General features: G+C 41.2%; 2 protein-coding genes across 7 annotated transcripts in view; both read right to left on the bottom strand.

The window, feature by feature from the left end:
- Window positions 1-21,837, bottom strand: part of LOC119704907 (OTU domain-containing protein 7A-like) — a 118,380-nt gene that overhangs the window by 45,878 nt on the left and 50,665 nt on the right. For all 6 annotated transcript variants that reach the window (XM_038146630.1, XM_038146633.1, XM_038146629.1 and 3 more), the window contains exon 4: window positions 13,270-13,402. The gene's annotated coding sequence lies outside the window, so the exon portion shown is untranslated. The remainder of the gene's footprint in view (window positions 1-13,269; window positions 13,403-21,837) is intronic.
- On the bottom strand, window positions 7-13,079 carry LOC119704909. Its single transcript, XM_038146638.1, has 2 exons — window positions 2,571-13,079; window positions 7-2,524 (listed from the first exon to the last, which is right to left on the bottom strand). Exon 1 carries the CDS (start codon window positions 8,885-8,887, stop codon window positions 7,889-7,891), a length of 999 nt encoding a protein of 332 aa, XP_038002566.1. The 5' UTR covers window positions 8,888-13,079; the 3' UTR covers window positions 7-2,524; window positions 2,571-7,888.

Consider the following 21,837-nt stretch of genomic DNA (forward strand, 5'->3'; position numbering starts at 1 on the left):
AAGGAAATTGGAATCCAATTAATTTCACTGTCCCCCACATGAAACAGTCCTTTCCTACTTCATGTGTACCTACCTGGTTATACTTAGCCTGAGAAATGGAATGCCTTTGCTTTCTTAGACACTGCCTTTTTCTGTAAGTACATATGCCTGCTACAATGCAAACACCATCTCGGGAGGGTGGGGTCCTTCTCAACCTCATCCATGGGGACTGGCCACTAAATACAACTTAGTCCAACAAACTAAAAGTGTGTGGGATATAAAATCACAGAATCATAGAATTGTTACAGTTGGAAAATATTTTTAAGATCACAGAATCAATGAGGCTTGAAAAGACTTCTGAGATGATCAAATCTAACCAACGACCTGACACCATTTTATCAACTAGACCATGACAGTAAGCACCATGTCCAGTCTTTCCTTAAACATCTCCAGGGACTGTGACTCCACCATCTCCCCGAGCAGCCCTTTCCATCTTTCATCAAGAAATTCCTCTTGATGTCCAACCAGAACCTCCCCCGGCACTCCTTAAACCCATATGCTCTTATCCTGTCACTGTTGCCTGGGAGAAGAGAGTGACACCTGTCTCTCCACAGCTTTCTTTCAGGCCAGAGCAATAAGGTTCTCCTCAGCCCCTTTTTCTCCAGGCTAAACTCGAGCTCCCTCACAGCTCCTCACCAGACCTGTGCTTCATGTTTTCCAGGACAAAGGTAGATTACACTGCTGCTAATTCTACCCACTTCACATTCTTTTGGCCTCTACACAGTACCACCACATGTTTCACATCTTTTATACTATCTATAGAAGTCTATCATTATGTTTGGGCCACATGAGGATAGCAGGGGAGGTGATCTTTTCCTCTCTATTCAGTCCTGGCGAGACTCATTGGGAGTATTATGAAACACAAGAATGACATGGACATATTGGAGTGAGTCCAGTGAAGGACCACAAACTGTGGTGGATCACCTCTGTGCAAGGAAAACAATTCTAAAAGGTAATCCTTATGAAAGTGTAGTAACAGAAGGAAAGCTGGAAGTATTGAGGAGACTAGTTAAAAAGGAATGCAGATATTTTGGAAAGAGAACTACCTCAATGGATTATGGCCAAATTTGACATCTAAGCTCTGTCTCAACTTCATCTGTTTCAATGCAAACGCAGGACAAAAATGCTACTTTTATTTTTAACAAACACTCATACATAGATGCACTGTACTCAACAGCACTAATCTGTACAAAAAGATCACCAGAAACTGAACACAACTAATTTCTTTAGTGACTACAAGAAAGAATGAAATTAATCTTAGCCAGCAGGATAGAAACATATGGATCAAACTAAAGGAACCTGCCAGAGATGATACAAAGCATTAGGGCATTTCAGACCACCACCAGAAGTGACTCAGTAGTATAATGAGTGTTAATTTAAAATGCACCAGCTGGGCCCTCAAGTACAGTCACTCTGTGGGGGCTGGAGTGCTCATAAGTTCGGGGAGCTGAAGTATATGTCAGCTTGGAGAAGCCAATTCATGAGTTGTCTCAGAATCAGCATTACTTCAGTATTTTCAACAGTAAAAAAAGACATCCTTCTCAGAGCAAAGAATAACACCAGTCTCTGCATTTATAATGTCACCATCACCTCAAAATTATCACATAGAATCTACAGTCTGGAAGCAGAGAGCAGAGTTGGCAGGATCCTCTCTGCTTGCATTTGAACTAACACTGGTTTCTTCCCTATGCAAGTTATTTGCTCAGCCCTCTAAAATTTAGATTTAAAAAACCAAACAAAACAACAAGAACAAAACCCAACAGAAAAGGTCTTAAAATATTATCTTTGCCAGAAAACAACTATCAGCTGTGAAAATCCACAGAGATGGAAGTGTAAAAAGTAAGCAAATAAGAAAATAAATTATAAATTCTAAAGGAGGCATGTCACAGTTTCAGAGACAGACCAGTGACAAGACACACTGAGTTCATGCAGCAACAGTCCCCTTTATTCAGATCTTGCTCCCTTATGTACCTCAGGAGCCCATGAGCTTAATCCTTATTGGCTGAGCCAGTTACTTCCTGCTCAGCCAGCCAATAGAAGCCTGAGTCTCCAACGGCCTGGGCCTGCTCTTACTGGTCGAATTATGTAAGTAAGGTAATTATGCAACTGATTACTTATTTCTGTTATAATTTTATAATAATTTATACTTTGAGGCCTACAGGCCAGCTGTAGGCCACCACAGCTCCCGCTTTTTGGTTTTTAAATACAAAAGCAGCATCTGTCGTCCTCTGTAGGGCCCTTGCAGTCGAGATGACAGACTGGCTTTGTGTAAAAACTTCGAGCTAGGCCTTGAATGAGGCCTTCAACTCAATTTAATAGGCTCAGGCCTCTTTTTAGTTGGTGATGTATGTAGGGAGCTGTCAGGTGGGACCACTAGCAATACAAGTTATCAATATGGCATGCTGCCGGCTTATGGCTTAGGAGTTACAAACTTACAACTTAACTATAACAACAGGAAACAGCTCAACAGTTACAAATTTACAACCTAACTCTAAGAATAAGAAACAACTCAACAGCTACAAATTTACAACTTAACTCTAAAACAAGAAACAGCTTAATCTAAAAACAGGAAACATTTAAATTCTCGGAACTGTGGGAAAAACCAACAAGAAAAACAATCTGTCTCAAAATCTCCAAAGCAAGTCCTTATATCCAAAAATGCATACCAAACCTTGATGTTCCTGAATGGATAGAATTCTTAAATAGATTTGTCATTTCAAGAAATTCCAGTCCCCTGTGTGGCGCATGTGCAAGTTGTTTAAATCACTGCTCCTCCACATCTGATGGAAGATTATCATGAGAATATTGTTTCTGGTCCTAAGAACAACGTAGAGCAGGATGAACACACCTGCCAGGTATCCACTGTGTTCTGGTGTCTGTAGAAACACACACATATCCACGTCCCCATGTAATGAGGTCCCATGGACCTTCCCACTCGTTTGTCATAATGTCCTTTATCATTACCTTAGGTTTGGGTGAATGGACATCACCAGACGATTGCAATGATAGCAAATGATTTAAAATTACTGGATTTTGAGATTGCTCTGGTACTGTTAAATTATTTAATATGTAAACAGCCTTGGCCACTTTGCTTTGTGAGGTTTCACCACACATTCCCCCTTTCTGTTTTTCTAACACATGTTTTAAAGTGCCATGTGCCCTTTCTACAATGGCCTGTCCAGTTGCTTGTTGGGGAATACCAGTTTGGTGGGCCACCCCCCAGAGCTGTAAAACTGGTTTAGTTTTTTGTGATGGTCCATTATCTTTTTTTATGTTATGAGGGATACCCAAAGCAGCAAAGGCTAATCGCCAATGTGCAATGGCATCCCGACCTTTCTCTCCTGAATGTACGGCTGTTCATATGGCAGAAGAAAAAGTATCAATTGATACGTGCACATATTTAATTTTCCAAATTCTTGAATATGTGTGACATCAGTTTGCCATATTTATAGTGTTTTTAATCCTTGGGGATTAACCCCCATCTGTAATGGAGTAGTGTGACCTTGGCAATCAGCACATGTGTTTACTATGTTACAAGGTTCTGTGCTGGAAAGCAGAAATTGTCTGCGTAGGGCTCGAATGCCTTGGTGGAAGAAAGCATGTGATGCCTTTGCCTGAGCTAGCATCTCTGGCTGTGATGCTGTCCAGACAGGGCCAGTCAGGTGGTCTGCTCATGCATTGCCCTCTGAAATAAAACCTGGGAGATTTGTATGACTTCTAATATGCAGGATATGATAAGGGCAAGGTCTGGCTTGAATAATGTGCCACAAGGGTTTTAGCAAGCCAAATAATTGTGCGTTGTTAACTTCCTTTAATAGAACTTGGTCCATTTTTTATGTTATATCGGCAACATATGCAGAGTCAGTAACTATATTTAAAGGAGTGTAGGGAAAACGCTGAAAAGCCATGGTTACAGCACGTAGTTCTACTAACTGAGGTGACCCATTCTCTTGTCCTTCCAATATTTGCCAATCATCTCCTTCCTTCCATGTTACAATGGCCTTTCCTGTTTTTCCAGATCCATCAGTGAATACAGTAATTCCATTTGAAGGTGTTTGACTGTTCAAGGGGTTTAGGGATAAATCAGTAGTCTTACTCATTTGCAGCAATATATGACTGGGTAAATGGTAGCCAATTTGCCCCTTGAAATTTTGTAAAGCACTTTGTAAAGATGTGCTGTTGGCATACCACCATTCAAATTCCTCTTGCTTTACAGGTAAAATGATTTTAAATGGATATTTTGCATTCAATTGCAAACCTTTTTGGCAGCATTTAATAATTAATTGGGCAATTAATTCATAGATGGTAGGGGCTGTCTTTTTTGGTTGATGGGGCAAGAACATCCACTCTAAAACATGCAAAAGACCAGACCACTGGGTATCCCATTGTCCAATGATAGCAGTAGGATGTAAATTGGCATTGAAAATAAACACAGTAATACACATTTCTGGGCACACTCGGTGGACCTGTCTGTTTGTTAGAGCCTGCTCTATCTATTACCTCAAGAGCAGCTTTTGCCTCTGTGGTCAGTGTCCTGGGAGAAGTTAAATTAGGATCACCTTTTAGAAGGTTGAACAAGGGTACTAATTGCTGAGTGGTCAATCCAAGATAAGGTCTGATCCAGTTTATGATACCCAAAAGGTCTTAAACATCATTTAAATCTTTTATTTTTGTTGAAAATTGAATTGCCTGGGGCTGTATGGTCTCATTCATGATTTTAAGTCCAAGGTACGTCCAATGCGGTTGCTGCTGTACCTTTTCTGGTGCTACTTGCAATCCAAATGCTTTTAATGCTTGCATCAGGCTTGGCTGATTTAGTGAAAGATCTTCTTTAGTTGGGGTTGCTATTAAAATATCATCCATATAGTGGTAACAGTATGTCCCTGGGAATATTTTCCTTACTGATAAAAGAGCCTGTGTTACATACCATTGGCAAATTGTAGGGGGATTTTTCATTCCTTGGGGAAGTACTGTCCATTGATAATGCTCCACTGGTGCAGCATTATTAATGGAAGGCACGGTGAAAGCAAACTTTGCGGTATCATTTGGATACAGTGGAATGGTAAAGAAGCAATCTTTGAGATCTGCAATAAAGATATCTCAATTGTCAGGAATCATTGTGGGGGATGGCATACCTGTAAGGCTACCATGCTCTCCATCACTGCATTGATTTCTCTTAAATCATGGAGCAGCCTCCATTTTCCAGATTTCTTTTTTATAACAAACACAGGGCTGTTCCAAGGGCTTATGGATGGCTCTGTGTGTCCTTGAGATAGTTGCTCCTGCAGCAAAGATTTGAGGGTGTGTAGCTTCTGTTTCTCGAGGGGCCACTGTGGCACCCACACAGGCTGAGTGGTAAGCCATTTTAAGGGTAGTGTGGGATGGTTCACGCCCTTTAGGACAGTGGCCCCTTTTAAAAATCCATCCTTATCTGGACTCCCCCAAGCAGAAAAAAATCCCTTCCCCAAAGGTTAAGTGGTGCTGCCGTGATGTAAGGTCTAGTGGTAGCTGTTTGACCCTTGGGATTTTTTACTAAAACAGGTTTACTGCTCAAACACCTCTGTGTGATCCCTCCGAGGCCAGCAACAATGGATTTTGCAGGCTCAGTGGGCCATGATGAAGGCCAATTATGGGTAGAGATGACAGTGACATCTGCTCCCATATCAATCAGCCCACTGGTTTTTATCTGGGAGGGCCTTGCCCGTGGCATTGTGATGATACATTCCATGTTGGGCCTCTGCTCACTTACAACCTGGGTCCAAAATACCTGGGGTTTTCCTGTTGATCCGAAACCCTGGTCTCCTCGCACCTTGGGGTCTGTATGTGGGACGCAAGACTTAAACAGGATAAGCTGGGCAATTCTAGTTTTCTCAGGGGTAGTCACAGGTGGAGTGGGGGTAGAAACCATAGCATATATTTGTCCAGTAAAGTCTGAGTCAATAACACCAGGGTACACAAAGATACCTTGCATTGTAGCACTAGACCTTCCAATCAATAGTGCACTTAATCCTTTTCTGATAGGTCCTCGAGCTTCAAGAGGAATCTTATGCACCTTTGGGTTGCACATAGTTAGTGTGTTGGATGTGAATACATTCATTCCAGCTGCTCTTCGAGTCCTTCCTGTGTGCTGGTCACATAAGCCTGCACAGGAAGGTAAGAAAATGCTTTTGTCTTCACACGTCCCTTCCTTGCGCTGAGTCTTTTGTTTCCCTGGTCCTTGAGAGAATGTCCGTTAGCATGAAATTTTGATCTGCATTGTTTAGCCACATGACCATGTTTTCCACACCGGTTGCAATTTAGGTTTATATTCCTGTGTCCAGGAATTGTCCCTGTTAAAATGGATTTACAGGAGCAATTTGCTTTCATATCGCCTTCCTGTTTATATTTACAATACTGAGGTGACACTGTTACAGCAGCCACTATTGAGTTGCCTAGTAAGGTCATATTGTGGGAATGAGAACCTACTTTAGCACAGGCATTTATTATTTCATTTAAGGATGGATTTTTTTCGGGTAATAGTTCTACAATTTTTCTGCAGTCTTCATTTACGTTATCTTTTGCTAACTGTAAAATTAGGTGATTTCGGATTTCTACATTAACAATTTGTTTCTGCATTACATCTTGCAATCTCTCAATAAATTGCAGATATGGTTCATTAACTCCCTGTTTAATCTTTGAATATGTTTGGTCGGATTTGCCATATTTGCTACCTTAAATAAAGCTTGTGTACCTAATGCTTTGACCTGTGCTAGCACCAGTGGGTGCAGCCTAGCCTGGAGTCGTGGATCACCCACTGGTGGCAGTCCCAGGACTTGATAGACCCCTGCCTCATAACGTGGATCTTCATTTGGGAAATCTAGATTTTTTAATTGTTGTTTTTCTGCACTGCTTTTCCATGCAGATTCAAACACCATATATTGTATTTTGGACTGTTGAAAACATTAATTTAGCAAGCTACTTTATATCAAATGGAGTTACCTCCTCTGTTATTAAGAAATGTACCATATTAGCAACAGCAGGCGAATCTAAACCGTGTTTGGTAACAAGCTGGCACAGCTCGGAAAGAACTGGCCACTGGAAAGAGGTGTACTTATCTAGAGCAGTTCTACTGCCTCTTACCACGGGGAAAACTGCTTATGTCCCGTCCTCTGGCTCCCAGCCCCCAGACATAGGCAGATCAATGAGTTCTGCCACTTTGAAGTCCCTATCTGCAACAGTTGCTTGTTTTACCTTCTGCCAAACAGACACTGGATCGAACAAGCTTTTTGGCAGTAAGGCAAGAGCGGTGTTATCATGGTGTCCTGCAGAGGGATGGCAGTTCTGGGTCCCTTTGCTGGTGTCCCTTGCTGGTATACATTCAAGGGCCAGCTCTAGTGCTGGTGAACTCTTGGCAGCGGCAGCAGCAATCTGAGGATTCCTGGACTCTCTGCTGCTTCCAGGCATGACATCCAGATGGGATTCAGGTCTGAGAGGAAGTGGTTCTGGTGTGCTTGAGGTCTTTCAGGTGCTGTTGGAACTGTGAAGTTCTCCATTGCCATAGGAATCGAGCGATCAGCACAACTAAGCGCTGTCTCAGAATACCTGCTTGTGACAGCCACAGAGCTTGGCTCAGCCACAGGCAGGGCTTGGTGGCAGTTGCGCACCCGGCAGCAGGCTTGGGCAACTCTACAGCAGCCAGGAATAGTTCTGCAACCAGGTGCCCCCCAACAGGGGCAGGGTCCTGTCTCACTGCAGCCAGGTACGGATGTAGGGCTGTTTTCAGGCACGGCAAAGCATGGAGAGGTAGCTTTGCTGCAGACAGAGACAGATACAGGAGCTGGAATCTCGCAGGTGCCGGGCGCTGCTTTTGTTATCTCAGCCAGGGCGGCAGGGCACGGTGGAGGAGTATAGCAACCCCTGCTTTACGGCCATGCACCATCCCACAGGTGCAAGGTATCTCACAGCAGTGGCGGTTGGGTGCCTTGCAGTGGCTACAGCAGCGATGCACCTTCCTGTCACTACCAAGCGCCGCTTCTGGGGTCTCAGCCGGGTCAGCAGGGCACGGCGGAGCAGCAGAGCACCTGGTTAATGTGGCTCTGCAGCACAGCATCTCTTTGCCCTCTGAATCGACGGCAGCGTGCTCTGCTGACAACGCGCACTGCTCTTGGGTGGTTACAGAAGTTTCTGCCAGCACGGCAGAACTAGGGGCATTGGCGCATGGAGCGGGAATGTGGCCAGTTGTTTCAGAGTTCTCAGCAGCTGCAGCAGGGCACGGAGGGGCGGTAGAGTGCCCATTTAACACAGCATGGCCGCTTGGGGTGGTTTCGATGACGGCCTCAGGGATGGGGCGATCCACTGACAGATCCTGGTCCCAGAGGGTGTCAGGGCACTCCCCGGGTAGGTCACCCTCGCTTGGGGAGGCCCCATGACCTCCCAGCATGTTGTACTTTCTGCACCCTTCCTTTTCCTTCTTGCACCCAGCACCGCATCTGCCCGCCCTGCCACCTTCCCTCGGTGCCCTGCTTTCGCCATTCACCTTGGCAGACGGCACCAGGTGTAATCCCTCTGCTGTTCTCACCACCCGCTCACTCTGCAACATTTTTATGATGTTCATTATGAGTCTCAATGGTTTAATAACATAAATGGCAGAGCCATCTCCTGTGGAGGCAGCTGTAAGGATACGTCGGCCAGCCCTCTCCCAAGTTTTTAAATCTAGGGCAGCCCCTTCTGATACATCTAGTACGTGGCTCTCGCACCATGTTATGAGGGCTAATGAAACCTGTGCCTCATATTTTTCAAATCTTTTCTTTAAAATGGGAGTCCATACCTTCAGGAAGGGGCCCTCCAGTGTTGAAGCCCATGCTCCCATGCTGGCAGGGTCTTCCAGTTACAAAAAGAAAAAAGAAAAAAATGAAAGAAAAAATAAAGGGGGTCCGGCCCAATCGTGGCTCTATATGCCGTTCTTCGCAGCTCAAAGGCTGCAGGCAACTCCTCCTGGTTGCCCCATGGTGCTGTGAACAATGCTTTCGCAGCTCAAAGACTGCGGGCAGCTCCTCCTGGTTGCCCCGTCTGTCTCCCCGCGCTATTGGCAGCAGCTGTTGCGATCACGTCAGGATCCACCAATTGTCACAGTTTCAGAGACAGACCAGTGACAAGACACACTGAGTTCATGCAGCAACAGTCCCCTTTATTCAGATCTTGCTCCCTTATGTACCTCAGGAGCCCATGAGCTTAATCCTTATTGGCTGAGCCAGTTACTTCCCGCTCAGCCAGCCAATAGAAGCCTGAGTCTCCAACGGCCTGGGCCTGCTCTTACTGGTCGAATTATGTAAGTAAGGTAATTATGCAACTGATTACTTATTTCTGTTATAATTTTATAATAATTTATACTTTGAGGCCTACAGGCCAGCTGTAGGCCACCACAGAGGCAGTGACTCAGAAGGCAGGTGGCTCTCAGACCCACTTGTCCCCAGATGGATTTGGTCTCTCCTCACCCCAAGGAAACATCAGTAACCACCTTTGCTCTCATTGGCTTGTCAACGCATTAACACAACTTACATTTCAAATACACACATGGAGCAGATCTTCCACAATCATTGACTTCATACCACTCCTCCCATGGATGACACTACAGACACACACACAGACACCTACAGTTTTCATTTCTAATGTGTCACACACAACACACAAATGTCAATTGGAACTGAATGGATATTGACACATCTTGGTCATCAAAACACAGGTTTTCACTCACTTTCTGGCCAAACTTCTTACCTAAAACATTTCTTATTTATACAGCACAAATACAAGAGGCAGTGAAATTGGATAATTTGTTTTATATTATAAGAAAAATAATTTTAAAAGTATTTAAAGAGGAGATACTGATTAACTTGAAATGTTAAGATGAGTTAACAGGACTTGAAATCAATTTAGTACAATCTCAGTTATATTTGATCTTTTCTTCTCCTTCAAGTACCTCTCTCTCAAAGCTGAGCCATACTTGGAAGTGAGCAGTCTTCACCTGAATCTAAATTTAACTTCTTCAAAAGCAAACAGCTTCACCCAGTTAAATTATATGAAGGGTTTTTTCTCTAAAGAAGCTTAAAGAGATGCAAAGGGCTAACTAATGAAGCAAAATCAAGCATGTTAAAACAAACCCCATCCCATGCATCCAGAACAGACCCAGATGACAAAACCAAAGTGAGGAACAGAGAGAAAACAGCACCCACTGGACAAAACCTCAGAAAGACAGAATGACTAAGCTGCAACTAAGATCTTTCACTTTCCTAATTTTCAAAGGATGAAACAAGCATGATCAATAAGAGGTACAGTCTTGGTTCTCTGGGAAACCAATGGAGAGACACCCAGCAATTGCATTAAACCAGTTGCCCCCAGCTATTTTTATGTTCCTGCAGTGTGATGGGGCTCAGGGCCTGTTGAACATTGCTGCTGGCTCTCAGCTGCTCTGGCAATGCACAAAGGTACAGCCAACTCCCAGGTGCAATGTTCCTGCTGCTTGACTGGCTGGAGAGGCAGAAAGACACTCTTTGTGCACAGTTTGAGAATTTGAAAGTAATTCTTTCTGACAGGCTGCAATTGATGGGAAATGCCATAATTCTACAATCTTAACAGTATTATGAAATTAAACCACCCTTTATTAGGTTAAACTATTAAGCAGAAATCTATAATTAAACAATTAAATTCAGTAGAGAAGATTTGTTTGGGAGAACAGCAGCTTTAAGGGAAGTGGTAGTTAATGCAGGCTACTTAAGAAAGTGGAGATGGAGATTTTTCTGCTAACTGGATTAAAAGGCATTAGTTGAAGAAGCCAAATTGATGGTAATTACCTAAAGAAAAGGTTACTGTGAACCAGACCTGATGGCAAAGTGGGGCATTTATATGTTAAAATGTGGACTCTCAAAACACAGTAAAATTACAAGACAGCATTTGGTGAGGGCTATCTACCTTCTCAAGTCTAAAATATCAGAGTTTTGGAACAAAAGAAGAAGAACAAAAAAGACGAGAAGTAAAAGCTCAAATCAGACATTATTGCTAAGGTATTATCTACACAATGGAACTCAGGAAAATTAACCCAACTAATTTAATTGGATTTGTCTATATCCATTAAATTCTTTTGCAAACACTTTCATTTGTGAATAAAATGCTGGCCTTAATTTGGTTTGGCTCATCTTGCCTTCAAAGTGAGTTAAACTGAATTCACTGGAGACCACTTTAATTATGAATGGGATAGTGCACACAGGGACTTGGCGGCACTTGAGATGCCCTCTTTAAATTCCTGCATTTAGTTGTTTTGCATCAATTTTCCCTGGTATCTTGTGTAGACAAGTCCTGAACATTAGACACAGAAGTGGAAAAAAAAGAGAAAGAAAGAAGTTATGCTGAAGAATCCTCGGCTCTGTAGGAACCATCAAAGAACAGCTGTCCAAGAAAACTGTACAAGTACATCAAGTCCAGTTCTAGGATAAATATCATCAGGGTTCAGGGACGAACTAGGAAGTATTTTAAAAATCCAAGTGCAGTTCAATTTTTAGAAATGTTATTTAAAGTATCTACTATTTGCTTATGTATTTGAATTATTTCAAGATAGAGCTATAATGAAGGACAGAACTAAAGTATCTTTAGATGCAATTTTCACCACTGTATTTTCATGGACCTTCAGAGGGTTTTCATAACACCATTTTTCTTACTTAAGAGTGATTACATTCTCAGAAGGAAAAAAATGTCATAAACAAGAAGTCCATAGAAACAGGGGTCCTGAACTGGAAAAAACCAAGTAAGAGACATAGCTTTTTCAGTTAAGGATCTCCTACACCCTCACTTCCATATTTTTTCAGGACAAAACACGACCACTGCTATAGTATTCTTTTTTCAAACAAGAAAACATGATATAGATAACAAGATAAAACAAGATAGGGAGAATGAATGTAAGTCGATCACAATGTTGCTCTTATTTTATTCACAAGGGCCCTCATAGTGTGGTAATTGTATTCTAACAGAAAGAGCTGTGCAAAGGATAAATGTAATGCCACTGATAAAGCCGGAATTTCTCTGAAATCAAACCAATTCAAGTATTAATTGTTCTTTTATCTATGAGAGTGATAAAGAAGTAGACAATATTATACTGCACTGGAAAAATGACAATTAGGCTTTCAGATGTTAATCTGAGGCCTCTTATTAAATGCAGTTTCATTAAGTAACATACATCTCCTTTACTAGAATATATCTCCAAAGAAGCAACACGAACAAATTAGATTGCTTCCTCATTTGGAATTTTTGCCTGTTTTCTTTCACGTCATTTTCCTTGTTTATGAATTTGTCCCGATACAGCAAGAAGATCTTCTACTGAAATATTGAATATATTTCTCCAAATGCCATCCTTTTTTCTAATATAGAAGCTATACTGGCCAAAACTCTAATCTGAACACAGCCTTCTCTCTCAAAATGTCTATCATGTACTCTGCTTGCATAAAATTAACTTCAGTGCATGAAAAGCATGCATTCTGAGCAGCCATTTTCGGATATCTGTAATGTGGAGTTTCATTACTTTTTTTGAAGTCGGCCTTGCATGAGGAGTGACCCACTCGGGCCTGTGGGCACCACGAGCAGCCTTCAGCTCCACAGCCAACACCACCAGCTGAACCCCATGCAGTTCCTGCTTTTTGAGCTCTTTACGCCCCTGTTTCTCCACGGCGACCTCTGAAATCAATCGTCATAGCAACAGGAGCCTTCATTTGCACGGCAGATCAGCATCCTGATCAGCCGCTGTCACCGGGGCCTGACCCCACTTCGCCGCAGCCCGCTCCTGGCGGGACACTCGGCTGACACCGGAGCCGCGGGCTCAGCCCAAGCCCAGCCCTGAGGGAACACCCGGCTGACACCGGAGCCGTGGGCAGGCGGCGGCTCAACCCAAGCCCTGCCCCACGCCCGGCCCTGAGGGGACACCCGGGTGACACGCAGGTGACACCGGAGCCGCGGGGTCAGCCCAAGCCCTGCCCTGCGGTGACATCCGGGTGACACCCGGGTGACACCGGAGCCGCGGGCTCAGCCCAAGCCCTGCCGCCGCTCCCCGCCTCCTCTGGGGCCACTCGAGAACCACGAGCAGCAGCAGCAGCGGCAGCAGAGCCGCCCTGCCCAGATTAGCGCCCCTGGGAAGGCTGCTGGTCCGGAGCTGTCAATAGACACACATAGCTGACTAAAGCTACCATTAAGCAAGTGGTTAATTTGACTTACAAGAGACTTTAAATAAGAGTTCCTTGAGGCAGGTGTTGGATGGGTGTTATGCCGCTGGTTTTTGCTGAGGAAAAGAATCCATTTTTGCCACAGTAGAAGGTATGAATAAGCAAAATTTTGTCCCCTGAGAAACCTGGAAGAAAAAAGAATAGTAGTATAATAATCATTACACTTCTGCTATTTGAAAAATAATAACTGCCAAAATAGTCTTTACCTTTGACCTTAGAAGCCTAATGGATACTTCTCTTAATACAGATAAATTAGCACATACAGTAATTTGAATTAAGAATGCGAAATTCTACGGCACAACCCAGACAATTAATAAAAAAAAGAATTATGAATGTACAAAAATATCCTTATGGCTCTCCTACATGAAAATAGCAACTTGCTCTTGGAATTTCTTTTAAGAGTTCTTTGTCCTAAGACTCATCAAATACAGCTTTGAAAGTTTTCTTCTCATGAACTTCCAAAATCTGAAGCAATGAACTAATGAAGAGATATCCAGGAGAAGACTCAATCAGGATAGCCACTCTTTTTGATGAAAATAAAGAGACGAGCACATGAAGAAAGAAGGAACACCATTTCATGGGGTCTGTTTATTTTTGAAAGATACAGCAGCTCCCTTTCCATATAATCTACTCCCATCTCCTAAGAATAAATCCTGCTGCTTGCAAATGCATAATCCAATTACTATAAGCTTCACCTTATCATTCTAAAAGGCATTTACAATCAGTTTTATTGTTTCTGGGTTTTTAATCCATTCACAAAACTCATACAGTTGTAACTGGGCCCAACCCCACTAAAATCAGGATTTAACAGCCCAAATGTTTTTATTATGGAAAACATTCCTTCTGATAATGCTTTTAAAATAGGCAAAAGTATAACAAGGTCCACAGTTTTTATGAATTTTTGGGAATTAGGACATGAAAACAGAATGCAACATAATTTCTTGCTATTTCCTGAAATACATACACAAGTAACCAAATCTCAGTAGATAATAGTTCCTATGCAAAAACTCCCAAATGTCTGTATGACAGAGCAGCTGTAACATGAGTTAAGTACCTCAATTAACAAGTGTTAACTTACCCAACTCTAACTCAGGTGCATGTGAACTAATGTATAGGAGTTAATAAGAATCCTACCTTTTTTTTTTCCTTCACCATGACATATTTTCATGCAAGAACCAAAAATATGACCAAAGTATATCTTCAATTCTTTGTTGGAACTCACTTATAGATGTATCCCACCACACATACCCTCACACTGAAGAAGATTATTTCAAAGTTCATAACAGCATAAAAAGCTTAATTTCATACATTGCAAAGGAACTGCAGTCAAACCACATTCGCCTGTGACCCTCTCTTTATCACCCTCAGGGAACTTAAAAATAACTGTAAAACTCTCAACTTACAGAAGCAACTTTTAATAACTCTTAACACTTTCAAGGGTACTTGAACTGCAGGGGATAGAAATAATCATCAAGTGTGAATATGCCTCCACATTTCCAGCTATACAATATTAACAAACTGAAATATCTACACTATGAAACTCCCATTAGCTTTGGCAAATAACTAAAAAACTCTGATATCCAGCCCTCAAAACCAAATGATTATGCTTCTCCTGCTAAGGAGATGTAACTTTTATCATTGCCCTGGAAATAAACAAACAAAGTAGATTCCTTCTTTTTCAACACATAGTAACAAAAAATGATGAAAACACTTTTATAGCTTTGTTCAACACATCTCCTGCCCAGAGTAACAAACACTTTCCAACACTCAGCCTACTTCTTCTGTTGAAAGAGGACTCAACTTTTACAGTAAATTTTTTTTAATATATCACGATTTACCATTTAAACTAAAATAAAAATTATTTCATTTAGCTTGCAGTTGTAAATAAGTTATCTAAAATATTACCCTGGATACTGTAATGGTCAGGGCACAAGGACATAGGCTGAAAAGTGCTGAGCTATGTGCATGGGAGCTTCAGCAGTTTACGATCAACCCTAAATACTGCTTACTTTGCTATATTCCCCTGTATGGCGGGCCAAGAAACTGAAGAATTCTCCCTATATGACCCCAACTTGGTCTACCACAAACTACACATAGATATAAAAGCTCAGAATAAAATTATCATGAGATTTGAAAAGGTTCAGGATGGGATTTCAATTGCAGTTCTTTCATCATTCTGAGCACAAATTTTGAATTTATCTTTTTACCTTCGCATGGTCCATGCAACAGCTTCTGTGTGAAGTTAGCAAAGAAAATGAAATGCAGACTGAAGATGCTACATACATATTGCAAATCAAAGAACTCCATCTCCAACAGGTTTTTTGAAGGTAAGAGTCTGAGACAGAATTAGCTGAGGCCAGAGATAGAGATGTTAAGAATGAATATCACATTAACTCTCATTTTCCCTTTTTTTATCTGACATTTCAAAGCAGTCACTAACAAAGAGCTGAAGAAGCTCCCTCCACTCAGTTTCTAGAAATACTTCAATTCTCTCCCAAGACCCTCATGTAATTCTTGTTATGAACACAAAAGGGGTTCCATTTTCCACTTCTGTTTCTGACACGAGACTCGAATGCTTCCTACAATTTTCTCAGCAGCTTAGGATCAGCTGCACAGTGCTGAAAACCTCCAATACTCAGCTGAATGTGGATCAGCATGTCCCCAAGTGTGAGCACATCTCAAAGTGTGTGCTTGCTTCCATTGTTTTGGTTACATACATGCACACTGAAGCAGCTATAAGTCCAGACATAAATCATCCCCTTCTATAGCATCAGTTTTGTGCTTCAATTCTGGCAAGACTTGGCTTCTTCAGTGCAAGTTCTACATTCAGCACAAGGCCTTGCCCTCTCCTCATTGGTTCTTTGCAATTATTTAATTTAGCTCAAGCAACATATGAGGTTATCTCTAATAATAGGGAAGCAATAACATTCAAGAAATAATAACTAGACCACCAGCAGGAAGGGGTTTCCATGATAAAGATGGCCACTATTGGTACTGGTCTTCTTAAAGAAAAAGGACAAGTACCAAAGAAATGATAATTCTATTCTAGCTATGGAACTGTGTCTATCTGTGTCCTGCAGATGTCTGTGTTGAAAACTATGGGGGGGGGAAGGATGCAAAATTTGACACACAGCATCTGTCTACAGCTCACCTACAGAAGATTCATGACTAGCTAATGTTTCATGTTCTTGCAGATCTGTGACAGTTGTCATTCCCCAGAGTAAGGCAGCACCTCAATGATCTAACTTTTCAAAGACAAGTTCTTGAGCACAGTCTGAAGCGCTGGCACAAATTCAGTTTCTTTTTTTTTTTCTGAACCTTCATCACTTGAAATCTCTTTATAATCACTGCATGATAAATATCTATTGTTTTATCTATGTCCTAAGTCTGTAGAGTCTGCCACAAGTTACTGATAAAGGAAAGGATTTCTCCTCCTGCTAGAAAAGTCTTACTGTGACCAGTTTTCTTGCATGTAAACACATTTCTCCCCAGCTTATGCCAGTTTGACTCAGAAAATGTGTGCAGTGGATTGAGCTGACAGGGATATGAAGGCAGAAGCTTAAAGGACATCAAAAGTGTTAGCAGAATGAACTCTGTATAAATAGTCTTACTGATACAAGTTTCCAAGCATCGTTTATCTTCTTGTACACAGAGATTAGAGGAAAGCTCAAATGCTTAATTGTATGTCAAGTGCAGAGTCAGCAATTAAGGGTTAGTATAGTCTTTAAAAATGGAGTCTGCAGCACATCCCGGCCTTTATGGAGACAATTCAGCTGCTGTTTTAAACACAAGGCTTGACTGGCTGTTACTCTGCATGTGACATTGTTCCTCACATCAAGGCAAAACAAACACATACTGGTGATTTTTTCACATTCCTCTTAAAAATACTGATCCTCTCAATCAGTTCATCTGACACCTCCAGTGACAGACTGATGAGAAAGTTCTCTCTCTTACAGATACCCTAAGAATAGCAGCAGGATTGAACTTCTGAAATTCAGATTATGTACAAAAAGCAAGTCCTTTTAAGTCCTTAGGTGCACATAAGTTAGAAAGAATAGCAAGCTATGAGCAGGCATTTGTGTAATATGCCTGCTGTGGAATTCAGCAGAAGCTTGAATATCAGCTCAGTGTGTGCTGAGCTAAATGAGCTCCAGCAGGGAAGAACACACACACACCATGCAGCAAAACAGAACTGGATAATTTCCCCCCAACCCTGAGACTCCCACCCTTATTTCTGTGAAACACGATGTTCCTCAGTTACTGCATTCAGTTTAGAAAATGAAACTAAGAAGAATAGAAGACTTAATTCCTTTTCACCCTAAAAAAAGCTTGTCATTTACTATCATCTCCAAAAATTTAAAACAGCTAGAGATATAAATGAGGAAATAAAGATTTGAGACATGGCATCTAGAATGATTCATTTCACAACATTTTGAAGATTTATAATATAAGTATAGCAACTCTATGTTTCACTTCAACTACATAAGTAATTGAAAAGTCCTGCAGTGGGAAAGTCATTCAGTGAAATGAATGTGAAATTACCTAGTATTAAGAATGATTGTCCATCAAAAATTAAAAAAACCTGCCCTAAACAGTAAAAAAAAATCCCTATTTCATTTAGTCAAAATAATGTGGTAACACAGACTTAAGATTTCTCCGGCCATAAATAAGCTGTAACTACCTCTACAGTTATGATTTTTCCTGTAATTCAGACAATATGAAAAATAATAATTAATAGGAAATACTCAGGCTAAACAAGGAGAACTAAAAGCTGATGAATGAAGGGAAGTGTTACAAGGAAACATGCACCAGAATTGCACACACAAAAAAAGCAACAGCAACTAACAGATATTCCAAGTTTGATGTTAAAATAGCCTAATTTCTGACCAAGTTCAACAGGATTAATGGATATTCGACATCTCTAAGAAGTATCCCATTAGTTCTAATTACCACTGTTGTCATCATCTATTATTGCACTCTAGGGGAAAGCAGGACATGGAATTAAATAGCACTGTACCAACTAGGAAATTCATAATGCCAGGAAAAAACATATGGAAAAGGCTATTGATTGCCAGGGATGGGGTAATAAAACCCTTAAACACATTGAATATTAATGTCTACAGGCAACAGCTTAAAAAAAAAAACAAAAACAGTGCCTGCAATTTTTTAACTTATGTACCAAATTAATGTATGAAAAGAGCACCTGTAAACTAAATGAAGAACAATCTCTTCTGAAACAAACAGCTCATTATGAACTCCCAGGCAGGAAAAAGAGAAGAAAATACAAAAGAATTAGCAGTCTCCTGGAGCCTTAGCTGACAAACTCAATCTAAGGAATTAGAACATATTTGTAGAGCTTACTGCAAGCTTCAGCATATAAATATCTTTCAATTTAATCTGCTGCAGGGAAAAGTATTTATATATTTTTTGAAACATCTGAAATTGGATTCTGAAAGTATTTCTGAAATAAAATATCTGTATTTTCCCCTGAATTTTGTCACAAAAGCCCTGGGAAGTTGACAGATACATTAAAAAAAAAAAAAAGAAAACCTTTAAGGTATCAAAAAAACCTATTCTCTTTCATACATTTAATTTTTTTTTTTTAATTTTAAAGACATTGATCAAACTCCTCTGCTTTGCTGCTGATCAGAAGTCAGATGCATAGCAGAACTGATTGGGAGTTGTTGCTGATTATTTTTAGAAACAAATGTTTCAGCACTTTGGACAATACCCACTATCAGTTTATTAGAAATTATTCAAACACTTGTGGCAGAAAATGGCTCTGCCTGACTAGCAGGGCTGCTTATTAGCCAGAAATGCAAGGAGGAGAGAGAGAATTCTGTTACTGTTGGTTCAGAATAAAAAGTTGTGGATGTGGAACAGGAACAATTTCAATGAAGATCTTTAAGTTCATTTAGGTTTTATATGAAACAGAAATGGCTGTGTGGAAGGGAGGGAAAGAGAGAAAATTACAGCTTGATGCAGGGAGTTGGCTCCACAACAACAGATCAGTAGTGTTTGGAAGACAGATGCTCAACAGACAGACAAGACTATAAGCACACAAAAGGAATTTAAAAAAAAACCAACAAACCCCACCAAAAACAAAACAAACCCCTCAAGCCCCCCCAAAACAAAAAAACCAAACCAAGAAGGAAAAAAAAAAACAATTAAAAAGAGTTGGCTTGAAACCACGTTCTTCTATCACCTGCAAAAAACCCAACCATATGAGCTTTTCAAATTGGAGGCTTAAGGAGTGACCAACCACAGTGTAAGAAGCAGAACTCCCATTTCCCCTGCATAGCTTTGCAGAAAGCTATTTGAAAAAAATGATGGCTTTATTTTTTATGTCAGTCACTTTGCACTAAACCAGTCAGTCTGCCACACAGGCAGTGTGCGCTGCTGTGGTTATTTAACTCCAGCCAGCAGCCCAGCCCACGCAGCTCCTCAGCCACTCCCCCTCCAGCAGGACCAGCATAAGAACTGGTTAAGGTAAAAGCTTGAAAACTCCTGGGTTGAGATGAAGATAGTTTAGCAGGGAGACCAAAGCAAAACAAGGAATCAATTCAGCTTCAATTCAGTTAGGCAGGTGTTCAGCCATCCCCAGGAGGGCAGGGCCCCAGCACACAGAATGGTGGCTGGGGGAGACAAACACTGTCACTCCAAATGTCCCCCCTTCCTCCTTCTTCCCTTCTGTCTGAGCATCTGGAACATCTGTGTGGTCAGTGGGGGTCACCTGTCCTGGCTGTGTCTCCTCACAACCTGCTGTGCACCCCCAGATCCCTCCCCAGCCTAGAAGAAGGAAAAGTAGGAAAGGCCTTGGCTCTGTGTAAGCCCACTCAGCAATGACAAAAACATCACTATATCATCAACCCTGTGTTCAGCACGAATCCAAAACACAGCCCCATACCAGACAGTGTGAAAAAAATTAACTCTAGCCCAGCCAAAACCAGCAGACATGCAATATTGACTCACTTGAGTCAGTTTTTTTCTTATATACAAATGTTTGGGAAAACACATCTTGCTTTTCTGTTTGCTGAACCAGTCGATAACCCAGCACGACATTTCACGACAGACAGAATGAGCTAATTTCTTGGAGCTGCAGTCAGTACACACTGAAAAGCAAACTGTCTGTGGGGAGTTCATGATACTTGAAATGTAAAATAGTACAAGCTGAACTTTACCTAGTTGATAATAATTTGATTTTTCAAGCACTAGCTTCAAAGTAAAAGTGGTATGTCAAGAAAAGAAGGTCACCACCATCAAACAGTCAAATATTTAAACTTGGATCAGAACTAAACTCATGCCACTAGTATTTGCGTTTTAATCAATATATCTGCTTATGTGCATTGTAATACATGCAACTTAGAAAATACACAGCAACTACTATGTTCTTATGTATAACACTAATGTTTTCTGTGATCCTCTATAGATTGGAGACTTTAAATAAAAGGAAGAAAAAATATTCCACTTCCATAAATAGATTTCATCCAAAAGAGATTTAGTTGCAAAGAACTTCTTGGGCAACTTCAAACAGTCCTGAATATGACCTTTGAATTTTTACACAGCTTATGTGACTGAATATCTACTCCACATATACAAATCCACATCTGCTTGATTAAATTAGATTGTCAGTCTCCTGAAGTAAAGCCACAGCCAAATGGCCCAAAGTTATACAAACCATCTCCAGCAGGAGGTTGAAAATCTGGCTCTATACCTTCTCTGCAATTCAAGTGATAGAATTTAAACTCTCAAACAGAAAGACATTCAGAGAATTTATATTATAATTGCAATTGCTACCTAGAGATAAGCAGTAAGTGTTCCCATGATACTTTATCACTTGAAAGCCAGACACTTAATAGAATGCCACTCCAGCCAGTGTCACCCCTGAAAGCTGACCTTGGAAATCCTCCTGTCCTATCAGGCATACTACAAACCACTACAAGAATTTATTAAGGGACAGACTTGCTCACATTGTTCTCAGTTCTTTCCATGAACTAATCCATCTCTTAAACACTGAGATGAAGGCACACATATCTGTGGGACCAAAGGCTTCAGCAAGGACCTTTTCTTCCATGTGGAGACAAAAAGGTAAGGACTGAAGCTGCAGTGTATCAGGTTTCTTACTGGAGAAAGCTGGCTGAGAAAATACCTGAACTGCTAGAACTATATCACTTTGCCTTGCTAACATGGAATAGCAGCAGTGAAGGAATATTTGCAATGGAACGACTGTAGACAGGTCAATAGACTCATCATGCCATGGCTGAGCAGGAAAAATGGACAGAATGGACAGCATGTATTGCTCTAAAGAGTGCTGATGGCTAAGGAAGAGCAGGAAAGAACTGCAATCTTTTTCCTTCTCCTGCATCTGTATTTTAAACAGCCTGAAAAAAACACTGAAAACTTTTTCAGCACCCTGCTCATTGTAGGTAGAGGCATAAAGACGTGTTTAGCTTTTATAGTACTTTTGCTCTCCCTTCTAGGTCTCGGAAACTTTCTCCTGGGCATTAGTAAGCCGGATATGATGTCAAACAGCACAATGTATATACCATGTACTCTGAAG

This window comes from Motacilla alba, chromosome 10 (assembly GCF_015832195.1).
Source record: "Motacilla alba alba isolate MOTALB_02 chromosome 10, Motacilla_alba_V1.0_pri, whole genome shotgun sequence".
Classification (NCBI taxonomy): domain Eukaryota; kingdom Metazoa; phylum Chordata; class Aves; order Passeriformes; family Motacillidae; genus Motacilla; species Motacilla alba.